At 41.8% G+C, this 13,447-nt stretch overlaps 1 protein-coding gene across 2 annotated transcripts in view; it reads right to left on the minus strand.

The window, feature by feature from the left end:
• Positions 1 to 3,555: 3,555 nt before the first annotated feature.
• Positions 3,556 to 13,447, minus strand: part of LOC104955798 (WD repeat-containing protein 49) — a 13,098-nt gene continuing 3,206 nt past the window's right edge. Inside the window, exons 6-14 of one of the 2 annotated variants that reach the window (XM_010783191.1) lie at positions 13,012 to 13,203; positions 12,058 to 12,525; positions 10,841 to 10,990; positions 8,772 to 8,956; positions 8,118 to 8,257; positions 7,051 to 7,205; positions 6,759 to 6,970; positions 4,637 to 4,764; positions 3,556 to 3,973 (exon numbers count right to left, since the gene is read on the minus strand). In XM_010783191.1, the coding sequence (XP_010781493.1) occupies positions 3,900 to 3,973; positions 4,637 to 4,764; positions 6,759 to 6,970; positions 7,051 to 7,205; positions 8,118 to 8,257; positions 8,772 to 8,956; positions 10,841 to 10,990; positions 12,058 to 12,525; positions 13,012 to 13,203 (1,704 nt within the window). In that variant the 3' untranslated portion in view covers positions 3,556 to 3,899. Of the gene's footprint in view, positions 3,974 to 4,636; positions 4,765 to 6,754; positions 6,971 to 7,050; positions 7,206 to 8,117; positions 8,258 to 8,771; positions 8,957 to 10,840; positions 10,991 to 12,057; positions 12,526 to 13,011; positions 13,204 to 13,447 lie in introns of those variants that run through there. The other variant, XM_010783192.1, reaches the window with a different exon arrangement.

Consider the following 13,447-nt stretch of genomic DNA (forward strand, 5'->3'; position numbering starts at 1 on the left):
GGCTCTGAAAGCCCTAAGCAGCTTTGTACTGCAGCAATGAAGACCTCTCGGGGCATTTCCCAGCCTGCATCTGCACTGTTGTTAATGTGGTATTTTTGAAACATCTGTCGTGTGTGTGTGTGTGTGTGTGTGTGTGTGTGTGTGTGTGTGTGTGTGTGTGTGTGTGTGTGTGTGTGTGTGTGTGTGTGTGTGTGTGTGTGTCAGGCGAAATTACGCATGAGTGTCTGGCAGTTAGTCTCCAGGGTGTTTTACCTTCTTCTATGATGTTGGAAATTAGTGAAAGACACACACACCCACACACCCACACACACACACACACACACACACACACACACACACACACACACACACACACACACACACAGGCTGGGTAATTGCCCCCTGAAAGGTGTTTGAAGAACACGCCAACAAAAACAAAAAGAGATTGCTTTTGTTGTTCTCATGACTCAAATGTATGATGTTAAAATATTTGCCTTTAGCCAGCAGAAGCCATATTTTCCACAGATGGATTAGTTTTCCAATTTAGATTTCTGTCGATGGTACATGTTCTTTTGAAATTGTATTTTCGAAATGACTTTTAGGTTAAAAAAAACCTTAAATTGAAGGTCCCACTGTCACAGGCAAAGCACTGAGAAATGTATGAATGTGTCATCTAGTTTTTTTTTATTATATACGTTATCACTGAATTTGTGCTAATTAGCAAAAAACTGGTGATATTTCTGACAATGCGACACATTTACGCCTGTGTAGTCTATGACTGGCCCTGTTTGTCCCAGCTGTGTCTGTTTGTGTTTCTCCCAAAGAAAGCTCACTTCCAACCCTGCAAAACATCCGGACCGGTGCTTAAAATAACCCCGATTACTGGGATGAGCGGGCAAGCATGCTTAGAAGATGCAATATCGAATATGAGAAGAAAGCAAGCGTGAATAGAGCATTGAGTCTTCTGCCGACTATTTGTGCAATTCAGTAGAGCTTTGATGATGAGCACAGGGTGGTGGAGAAAGATGAGATGGCTCATGTTTTGTTTGTTTGGATGACCCAGAAAGTCTCAAATATCAAGAAATGTCACACTGCTGATAAAACACAACACAATAAGAGTATTGTGAAGCTGCTTTTTCCCAAATACAACGGGAACATGTAGTGATAAAAACAGTTAAAGGTAGGGTATGTAATTCATTTCAGAAACACTTGTTGTTATATTCCATGGAATGCTCTTAACTTCCCGATAGCAATGAATATATTAAATGCTTTGACAATAAATACATCAAATAATTTCATCTGTGGAAGCCGTGGCGCTGTAAAAAGCACGACCAATCATCTGAGCCGGCCCGGCTAAAGTAACTGGATGGCCTACCTGCCTGTCAGCCTTCCATCTGTGCACAAACTTATCTCGTGCCCTCATTGGTCATGTGCGCGTTCGTGTGTGTTGGAGGAGGGGCTCTAATGAAGAGGCAGATTTTTTCCGGTTGTGTATTTTCAAATTCTAGCGCACTCGAGCTGATTTCTCCAAAATGACCAACCCCACCTTTAAAGCAGTAGTTCACCAATCTGGGAATTAGCCTACCATTAGCCTAGCATAGTTTATGATTGGCGAAAAAGTTAGCTTGGATCTATCAGAATGAAATAAAACATATGGTGACCAGACGTCCCCGTTTTCCTGGGACAGTCCCCGTTTATATTGGCCTGTCCCCGGTTGAAACTGTCCCCGGAAATGTCCCCGTTTTTTAATAACGTTAAAAACACATAGCAAGGTGAAATAAAACATTTCATGTCAGGAAACACTGGGTAAACAGACTGTGGTCAAGCCAGCCCCCACATTTCGGAAAACACAGTCAAAAGCACGTTATTATATTAAAAAACGGGGACATTTCCGGGGACAGTTTCAACCGGGGACAGGCCAATACAAACGGGGACTGTCTGGTCACCCTAATTTAACTACATGTCAAGTTTTGTAAGAATGAAACAAACATATTAACAAACCTAATGCAAAAGTGGCAATAGACATGCTTTTTGCTTTCAATTATTATAATACATTAAATATTAATGGAACGATGTAATGCTATGACGATAGTTTCACTTTGTTATTCTGTCTGCCTTCAGGCCTGTTCTCCAGGGACATGAAGGATCGATTCAGGGCACAAAGGAACTGTGTCAACCATTGTTCCATCAAAGCAGAACGAAGGTAGGATTATGTTTCAGTATTGGTAGCCATCACCGGTTACCAAAGAGTATCAATGTTCAGTAAGTTCTTTACAAAATATCCCCAGTGGTTCAATAGGCGGGCAGTGAAACCACCTCAGTAACAAAATGCTCTTCTGTCATGTGTTGTTGATTGTTGCTAGCAGGAAAACGGATAGCACGGATTCGATCTGGTTGTCTTTGCAACACGCCGCCAACAATAATACGACTTGGAAACACTAGGCTGGATGGAAGATTTCCTTTTTATATTCACTAGCCATTTCCAGTCTCTATGCTAAGCTAATCGACTGCTGACTCTATCTTTCATTTTGCCTACAAACACAAGGAATTTGAATATTCTCATCTAACTCTCAGCGTAAAAATGACAAGACTATTCACTTTAAAAAAAGATGAGGAAGAGATGACTTCTCAGTTTTCAGCCCACATAAATTGGCACATACAGAAATGCAGTCAATATAAAGGGAGGAGGTCGCAGCAAAGAGAAGAGAGGATTAAAAAAGATGGGAAAACCAAGTGAAAGATTGAGAGAAATTAAGTTAAAACAAGAAAAAGAGGAGGCGAGAAAGGCATGCATGCAAACCCAGATTTGTCTCATTGCAGAATGGCAGTATTCCTCATTTTCTTTTATTATCCTCTCAAATCAAATGTTCTGGACAACTTTAGCCTGAGCGTGGGGCGCTTCAGCCACAGCTGGGATAAAAAGGAAGTGGAGCTGCGCCCTCACATTCCTCCAGAATTGATCGAGACATTAAAATAGTCGCTATATATTATAGTGGGCTGACCAGTATTTGTATCCTGGCTGCTTCTCGATGTCCACAAACCTATACAATTAGGACTCCAATTTTAGAGTATTTACTGTAGGCTACATACTAGAACAGTCATGAGGGGAGCGTTTTGAAACTCAAATAGAGATTATGGCATTTTTCTCTAAAAGCAAGCACTTCAAGTCCCAATAAAATGGTCTACCTGTTCATTTTGGAGCCACAAAGTATGCTTATCTTAGCATAACAACTGGAATCTAAGCGAAACAGCCAGCCTGGGTTTGTCCTAAGCTAAGGTATCAACATCTAACCATCACCTCGAGGGCTGTTCGCCTAGCAATTTCACAGTGATGACTAAAAAATAAATACAGTCGTCTGATACGGTAGACTGGCATATAATCCCTCTTAAAACCATAAATTGCAGTTTTTACACAAACAAGATATGTGTTAATGAGTGGGTTTTGAGACTGTGTTAGCTTTTTCTAATCAGTTTACGGTCCTTTTGCTAAGCTAAGCTAATTGGCTGCAGGCTGTAGCTTCATATTTACCGTACAAACATAAGCAAGGATCAAAGAAGCAAGAAAGCAAATATCACTTTTTGCGAAATGTCAAACTTTATTTGAGAACATACAGTAGAAGTGCAATACAAATATAATTATAGATGATTTGTTTGTGCAGTCTGTTAGAAAATACAGATAGGTACTTAAGTAGGGAAGGAAAATTACCCCGTAATCCGCGAATCTGTCTAATGCAGGGCCAGAGTCTGATGGGGACAAAAACAGCCAATCAACAGTGATCCGTCACGTCTCCTCTTGTGACACGAAGCTACCGCCTGGCAGAAGTTCTAGCACAGATACTGACACACACATTTGATGGTTGGGTGCATTGGTGGATCGAAGGAAAGAAGGCCATTGAGATGAGTTTGACAAGTGTTTACACTCATCGGCTGCTGATTGTGTGTTTACAGGTTACCATGGGCTTGTGGTCATTCTCTGCCAGGCTGGTGGGTGAAGCTACAGTGGATGACAGGAGACAACGTTAGTTAGTGAGTGTGTGTGTCCGTGTCGTGTGTGTCCCCCCCCCGTGTGTGTGTGTGTGTGTGTGTGTGTGTGTGTGTGTGTGTGTGTGTGTGTGTGTGTGTGTGTGTGTGTGTGTGTGTGTGTAACTGTTTCTGCCTGGGTGTGGTTGCAGAGAGAGCACAGCTAATCGCTTATTTTGGCAACTTCTGAGTAATGGAGAGACAGTGAATGGAAAATGTAGGAAATGTTTTGCACAAACACACACATATGAACCTTGAGCATGCATGCGCTTAATTAGATTTTTTATGATCTGGCTTTCGTCTCTGGAGCCGAAGATTGCCCAAATGTTCCCGAGCTGAGCTGCAGACTTCAGAGGAGGAGAATGTGAGGAATGCCCTGACTTTTCTCTCCATAACGCGGAGAAATTGGACATGAAATAATCAGAGTATCAGGTTTAATTAGCTTGGAAGGCCCTCCTGACCTGTACATTTACAACTATTTTCTATATACACACATACTCGTGTAGAGGGATTCTAGCAATAGTGGTAATTACTGAAAAGTGACAGAGCCAAATGGGACTGGATATTGCTTGGTTCAGGGAAAGGACGTGTGTGTGTGTGCAGCATTTCTAAACATCTGTTTGCACTGATAGATTACCTTCAGAGTAGCATTCCTCCTGTGATGCTCGATCCCTGAAGGCGTGTCCAGGTACTTGACCTTTGAGCCCCATTTCGTCACTCTCAGTCCTGTCCTCTGTGTCTCCTTTCAGTTTTCTTTGAGCCTTTCTATGAATGTCAACAAAGAGATATCATTATTTGACGTGTCAACAAACAGCTGTTTACTTTAGATTGCACAGGTTTCCCAATTTTGTCCGTGACACTGAACTAGAACGGATCAGTGCTCATTGCTGGATGATATTTTTGTCTGATACCTGCATGAGTGTTGAAGTGTGTTGATTGAAACCAGAACGTTTGCTGTTTCCCATTTCTGTGGTTAAACTGGCCCACGCTTGGGTACTCTGTGTTCTGTGTGTGTGTGTGTGTGTGTGTGTGTGTGTGTGTGTGTGTGTGTGTGTGTGTGTGTGTGTGTGTGTGTGTGTGTGTGTGTGTGTGTGTGTGGACTTAGTTTCTGGGTAAATAAAACCCTACTGACGGTGATTTCAACATATTACATTTTTCTCTGATTAGCTGTTTAAAAAAACATCTCACGGTTTGAGACTTTTGTGGCAAAATGAGTTTAAAACTAAATGTCCTGAGAAAACCTCTCGTGCAATTATTCTTATGTGGAATTCTTTTGATTGGACATTATAAAAATAAGTGGGAGAGTTATAAAACACTTGTGGAAGAGCTACTGCACTGCAGAGACATTGAAATGTTTTCTAGTGCTCTTTGGATGGTCGACCAATCAGAAGCCACAGAGAGTAAAAAGAGTATAGTGCAGAGAAGTTAATGCAAACAACATAATTGCCTCTGAGACCCCAAACCACAAAAAGGAATATAAGCGTGCTATATAATGTGCTAACTCAGTCTTTCACTTTACTGCACTGCTTTCATGTCTTGATGTAAGTTATTTCAGAGAGTTCTTTCCTTTATACTTCATTTTACCCAAGATGTGACAGAAATACATTCAAGCAAAGGGCCTGGGCCAAGCCAGAGTTTATGATCTTTAACCAAACTGGAGTTCCTATTAAAAACTCAAACTCCTGTGGAAACAACAAGGGAACTTTCTTTTGAAGGAAGCACTCACCCATGACATATTCCGTCTATATTAGATTTTGAATTAACCATTCCCTTTTGACATCATTTACTTTGTGGGACTCTCCTGTTGACTCCACCAATGTTATACTAAAATCCCCCAAAGGCTGCCACGTTTACACTCGTTATCCTCAACATTTGGAATGTATGATTCAATTTGCTTCACAAGCAGCATGTTGACTCATTTTATCCTTGTATTTTAAGCATTCATGCCCTCAAACATGGAAGCGTGAAGGCTGAAGCTCAGCCGCTACGGTTAGCAGATGGCTAATCTATTAGCAACAATCGCCAATATTGAAGTTATTTTTGCTGCAGGATTTTCTTGTTCAAGCATGCTTTTCCTAATTTGAAGGGACATGCACTTATGTCCAATGGAAAACGTTTGTTGTGTGTAATAAAAACGTTATACTTACTTTAATAATATCGTTGTGTGATTCTTATTTGCTAATGTTTATCTATATTTACTACTTTCACTTCTTTGCTAAGCTTGGGAAAATTCCTTATTAAGAACATTTGTTGCAGTGTTAGTTACACTCCATGTGCACCAACAGTATGACCTTCAACTCAGGCGAACTGAGAACATCCTGATATGGCCTCCTTTCATTATCACTAAGCTTCGTCCCTCCCTTTCTCCTCTCTCTGCGTTTAAATATGCAACCCAAACTCTACTCTACGTCTTTTCACTCTGCAGACGCTGTATGCTCTCTGTATGACTGACTGAACTTTCTTGCAAGAAATCAAATACGACAAAGACAGCTGAATGGTTTGATTCTCTATCCACATTTGATAAATAAATTCCCACCACAAGTGTGAATGGTTTTCCATCACAGGCTAGATTTTCAAAAGCTGTAAACACAGAGGCAAGAGGTGCAGAAATCTAGTCTCCTCTCAGACCCAATGCATTTTATACTTAAATATTATTATGGAACTTTTTCGCCAACGATGCCCAAAAAACTATTTTAATACGATTTGGTACATGTTCACATTATTTCACATGTGAGCTATAACAAGCTCATTAGCCTCACCTTTGATAAGTCTCTGGCTCTGAGATATTCCACATAACCTCCTGTCCGAAGAAACCCACATGATCTCCCTCCTTTGTCCACAGTCCAGCAGAGCCATCACTCGAGGCTGTGAGGACGAACAACCTGCCGGACACCTCAAGGACGTCCACGCCCACTATCGATCTCTCATGAGCTCTCCATCGCTGCAGCAGAGGAGGCCGCTCACACACTGGCTGTGAGTAAAGAGAACACCTCAGGTAAAGGCGGATTTACCGTACATTACACACTTTTTATTTAATTGACTCCAACTTACACTCTCATCATGTTGGACGTCCAGTCCATAGTCACTGATGTCCCAGATCTGAAGCCAGCCGGTTGTATCTCCAGAGACCAGGATGGTGTTTTGAGGCTGATCCGAGCTCAGGCTCAAAACACGCTCACCGGGCTGCTCTGGAGAATAACACTGGCCTGAAATCAGACGGTAAGAAAATGAAATGCGCAGTGTTAAATCTAAATGGTTCTTGCTAGAGTCTGCTGTTGTTTGTGTTCTTGAAAGTCTACAGGGAGGAAGTTGCATGCAAGTCAATCTAGCTACTCAGGTGTGTGCCAGTTTCAGGAATACAAGATTCAAGCTTCAAAGGCTTTATTGTCATTGGCACAATAGCTGCAGCTGTTGGCAATAAAAAAAGTCCAAGGCTTCTCCAGCAGAGCAACATACAATGCATTTATGAAGAACATAAGTAAGTTGTGCAAGTTGCTCTGGTAAAAATGTAGGAAAAGGTACATTATTTATGTATAAGATGAAACAAAATGTAAATACGGTACAGTAGAATAAAATACTTCTTATTGTCAATATATATAAAATATGTGGACTGCAAACACTAATAATACTATCTTGACTTCAATGACAAATATACTTCTGAGACAAATTTCTACCCTTGAATGTTATGTCACACATCTCCCAATTATGTCACACTCTCAAAATCCTCTCTGGACACACACACACACACACACACACACACACACACACACATACACATACACATACACACACACACACACTGGCTCACTCCCATGCCAGCTCATACACACATGCATCTCTCACAGTTCATGAATCCCCGACCGCTAAACACAGGCGGGCCCTGGAAAGAGGAATAGTTGAGGGCTGGCAGGAATGGTAGAGGCGGCCGGCCACAGTTCAGCCTGACTGCCACATCTCTGTCTGTTTGTGAGTCCATCTCACAGGAGGAGCATTCAACCTGACAGCTGCTTGTCAACTGCTCTGGTGCATCAACCTCTGTCCTGCCGTGAGAGTTGTGTTCTAACTTCATGAACCTTTTTTGCACCTAGATTCATCATACCTCCGTGTTCCCCCCTCACCATAGGTGTGTGTCTGTCCAGTGATGCTCCAGAAGCAGAGACAGCCGGCCTGCGATGACACCAGGACGCCTCGGTTTCTCAACTTCCTGTTGCCGGCTCGGTGCTGCAGGAACAGCAGGCCGTCCACAGGGGGCGCCGCTCTAGATGTGTATAAGCAGAGAAATAAACAAAAGGGCCACAACAATGGACCAGTGATGACGAAGGGCTTTTGACACAAACGATGTTTCCCCCCAGACTAGAAAAGTGAGATTAATGGTTAGAGAAAGAAGATGAAAAAACAAATGTCTGCTAAATGATTTGTATTTTTCATTTTTGCCTTTTCTCCTGACCTTTGCTTCATATGGGAGATATTGCATTATGCTACCTTTGAATGTGATGAAGAGCCCCAACTAAACCCCTATGTAAGGGGTCACACATTTTTGGAGCCATGTTTGTTTAATCTTTAAAAACAAATTGTATTTCATAAGCGTATTTATGTTTTTTTTCAAGCAGCACGATCATTTCCTCTGATCTGTAGGGAAGTATAAGGTAACATATAATGGAAATGCAAAGTACAAGCACCTCAAACATGTATTTACGTGCAGTTCTTGAGTGATTGTGATCTGCTGTGACTACAGCTTTTGCTATCTTTCCATCACCGTTGTGTTTTCTCACCCTGCCTGTGTGGGTCTCTGCAGGTGGAGCACCGGCCCCTGTGTCTCCAGCCTCCAGATAATGACCTCTCCATCATAGCTTCCTGTGGCGATGACCCCCAGAGGAGAGCACTGACTCACAGCCAGGATGTCAGATTTGTGGACTCCGCTGGACTTCCACGACATGTCTGCTCTTACATACAAATCCTATATGTGAGGTAAATATAGACATGTAAATATTAAACACCAGATGAGCCGCTACAGACGGCAGACGGTTAAAGTTTTAACACCAATATTGACCTTGTTTTGACCTTTAACTGTCAGACTCTTTGTTTGATAAGTCTGTCTTTCCTGCTTTGAAATGTAGGCAGATGTTTTCCAATGGTGGAATAGCTCATTTTACTGCACGATTTAGTGTTTTATCAGGCTTTTCCTTATCTGAAGGGACACACTTGCATATGCATGTGTAGAAGAGCCAATAGAACGCCTTTTTCTTGATTGATATTATTGGCTTTTCATCAAAAGCTGTAAATTGAGGCAAAACGAAGTACTCTTCTCTCAGATGAATTGAATTATATGCTGAAATATTCTGGATCTTTTGCCCAATGATGCCCAAAGAACACCTGCCAACCACAGATTTGAATACAATGTGGTCGATGATGTCATGGATGCACTGGTGTTTTATTTGTGTGCAGTTTTCAGGTTGAAAAGCAGGAGTTGTTGTTGTGCTAGAAAAAGTTTCTCAGAAGACAGAAAGTACTCTCTCCAGGCTTTCACTGTGTGGGTGAACTTGTTGCCTGACATTGTGAAACTCTCTGCACATGGCTTCCCACCATGTGACAGTTTACAAACGGTCTGAAACAACATCTAATTATTTGTGTTGCCTTGTGGAAAGCAGCTCCATTTCCCTCTCTGCTTTACTGATTTTGTTTACACCTCTGGGCTACAGTGAGGTCAGCTCTTCAAAATGAATCTGGAGGCTCAGCATGGTAAACTTCAGAGGAATACAGCTGCAGATGTCTCGCATGGCACACATGTCTTTAATCTCCCCAGGTGCATGCAGGGTAATTTACAACATCATTCGCTGATATCATTTACTCCTAAAAAAAACATTGGAAACCCGCCTCTGCTGAAACATGGAGCGAAACATTATGAGGGAGTAGGGGGAAAACAGCACGGAGAATTTGCTGGAAAAGCACGAGGACTGAATGTTACTACTGTTTCTAAGGGATGGATCTAACTGCAGACAGAGCAGATCTTGCTTAAAGGGGGAGAGGTCAAATGTAACACAAGGATTTGAGGTGCCAAAATATGCACATTCGGACTTCTTTATAACATACATCGGTTCATATGTGTGTTTATACTGGCACTGGCAATGCTTAAACTTTAATTCTTCAAACCAGGGGGTCAGCATGTGGAGTTTTAGACATTTTTACTTACAAGAAGAGACACAAGAGGTCTGTTTTTAAAGGTATTACAGATTTAACAACATATCTATTAGATTTAATCAAATATTACTTCTACTCTAGGCTGATTTAATTAAAGAACTTAAGCTCAAGCAGTGTTTTAAGACTTGATCAGATTAGTCACTGACAGCTGTTTGTGTGGGATTCATCCTCCACATCTGGGGAAGAAACTTGTGGCCGAGCTTAAGTGTGAGTCAAGCTTTTTGGTTATTAGGTTATGTGTGCTGCTTTGTTAATGGATTTAATGCTGTAATTTGCTGTTTCACTTGGCGGTGCAAAGAAGAGCACACTCCCCAGAAGAGACCCAGCAGAAATGCCCGATAAAAATGTAAGAATGTCTGCATTTTAGTTTTATTTTGTTTGTGTCTGGTATTTAGTCCAAAACACACTTCCTTCACTTTTGAAATCCAAGCCACCTTCCAAGCAACAGCAGGAGGAATAAGACTGCCAACAAACATGTGCTTCAAATTCATGTCATATTTCTAGATACTGTATCTTTCTATATTGTCTTTCATTAAACACCCGTTTATCAGACATAGCAGTGGAACATTTGTTCACCCTGGTGGTAAATCCTTCTAGTTTAAAAAGTGGTTGATTATCAAATTGTAACCATCTTTAATTGTACCTTTGCAGCTGCGACGTCGTACTGAGCGACCCGCCGGCTCCATCCCACAGCCAACAGCTGGTTGTCATGGAGACAGGTCAACCCGGTGACTTCGGAGGTGTCGACGGGCTCCAGTTTGTGCAAGTTCAGGCCGTTAAGTAAGTTCCACACCTGCAAATGAACAAACTATTTGTACGCTCTTATAATGACTCCTGAACCTGGAAATCAATTAGCATTTGCACTTCCTGTTCCCTCGTCACACAGTTAATGTCTTTTGAATGGGTTTTTGGTTAGATTACCAAAGTAGGGTGAGTTGTGAACAGGTGCTTACGAGATTTTAACGTTAGTAAATACTGAGTAAATATAAATAATAGTCAGAAGTTCCTACGCGTTTTAAAATTGTCGGTTGCCCTCAAATGGCTAAATGAGAATACTGCTCGTTATCATGCTGAACATTAGCCGCCTTTAGCTTAGTGCAGGTGACAGGAAGTCATCAAGTGATCCTCATCAAATCAGATTTAATTTATACAGCCCAATGTCACAAAACACTTGTCTTAGTGGGCTTTACAGATCGTCATGTTATTGGTTTATAGCTTAAAGGTGGGGTATGTAATTTATTTCAGAAACACTTTTTGTTATATTCCATGGAATGCTCTTAACATCCCGATAGCAATGAATACATGAAATGCTTTGACAATAAATACATAAAAAAATGTCATCTGTGGAAGCCGTGGCGCTGTAAAAAGCACGACCAATCATTTTAGCGCCTACCTGCCTGTCAGCCCTCCATCTGTGAGCAAACGTATCTCGTGCCCTCATTGGTCATGTGCGCGTTCGTGTGTGTTGGAGGAGGGGCTCTGTAAGGAAGTCTGAAGGAAGGGGCAGATTTGTTCCGGTTGTGTATTTTCAAATTCTAGCGCACTCGAGCTGGTTTCTCCAAAATTACATACCCCACCTTTAACGTAAGCTTTCTGTTTCCAGCGATTGCATTAATGCTTCAACTAATATAAAGGTGTTTATTTATTATGAAGATATTAACTTTCTGAACAAGTGTAAATATCACTTGTGTTTGCCCCAAATCTTATTTTATAAACTATTCAAAAAAAGCCCATATCTTTTAGTCACCCTTGCACTGCTAACATATGGGTTGGCTTACTAAAATATGTCATCACTACCAGGTCATTGTATCAAATTCACAGTATTTCTGCACAAACTGATAGTGAAAAGTGCTGTTTAACCTTAATGGTGCCGTTGCGCGCCCCAGTGATCAGTCTTCTGTGGGAGGAGTCTAGTGCCATGCAGGTGATCCCCTCTTCTCCGTGAGCGTTTAGGATCTGAAGCCGCCTCCTCCCCGTCTCGACGTCCCACAGAGACACAGACGAGTCTTCATGTCCTGTAGCCACCTGTCTCAAAGTGGGGTTGTACAGAGCACAGGAGAGAGGGGGACCACTTTGAATATTTGGTCCAGGTTCCCTTCCTTCATCGGTCAGCCATCCGCCCCCTCCTGTCCTTCTTTCAGACAGACTGAGCACAGCTAGATAATCTTTGCATGCCACCGCTAAGAGAGGCTGCTCAGTGAGCGGGGGGCTCAGCAACAGGAAGGGGAAGTTTCCGTGTTCTGGGATTCGACCCGGCTGCTGGCAGGGGAACTGCAGGGCGAGGCTCTTCAGACACTGATGGCTGGAAATGTCCCAAACCCTCAGCTCCTGACAAAGGACAAAAGACATTAACTAGAAGAAAAATCAATAAAGATGCTTTGTTGTGATATTCAAAACAAAAACCAATACGATTGACATATTGAAAAAAAAGCAATAGAAGTAATATTTTTGAAATATTTTGAAGGCCAGTTTTCTATTTTAAATTCATTTTGTATGACTCATACAGAGGTGTTGCAGGTTACCAGTTTTACAGACAAAAACTACGATATTTAAAAAACGAAAATGTAAGTCAATTTAATTACCAATATGATAATATATTGTAAATAACATAACGGCTCTTAAATCATTTCTTCATCTTTCCATTCTTACTTCAAGATTCTCTCCCCACCTTCAGTATTTTGAGTGAAATGAAGTTGCAAAAGTTCACTGTAAACAAAGTGAAATGTAAATTTGACTGACATTTTGTCTAGTCCTATAAATATAGTTTTTGTCATTTAACTTGGCTGTGAAAATCTGACATCTAGCAGCACTCACAGCATCTCTGGAGTAGCTGAGGATCTGCCCCACAGGTTGGTAGATTTTAACATCCAGCACGGCGGTGCGGTGACCGAGCAGCGAAGCTACGGGACGCGAGGTGATGAAACGAGTCCACAGTCTGACCGCCCGGTCACAACCTCCGGTCACCATAAGCTGCAGAGACGCGTCGTAGTCAAAACATTTAGCTCCCTGAAACGAGACAGATAGACAGAGATGTTGCTGTGTTAAAGGTCGCCTATTATACTGTTTTTCATCAATATATTATAGGTGTCAGATATATACAAAACATGTCTCTGAAGTGTTTAGTCTCGCACCTCCGCCCGGGAAGGACAATTAAAGTAGATTTCATTGTCCTGTCTCTTAGTCGGGTGAAAAACTTTTGTCCCGACTTCTGTCCCGCCTAATACCCATACGACGGTACTAGACAAACCAA

Source organism: Notothenia coriiceps, unplaced genomic scaffold (assembly GCF_000735185.1).
Source record: "Notothenia coriiceps isolate Sejong01 unplaced genomic scaffold, NC01 NC01_scaffold00024826, whole genome shotgun sequence".
NCBI classification, from domain to species: Eukaryota; Metazoa; Chordata; class Actinopteri; order Perciformes; family Nototheniidae; genus Notothenia; species Notothenia coriiceps.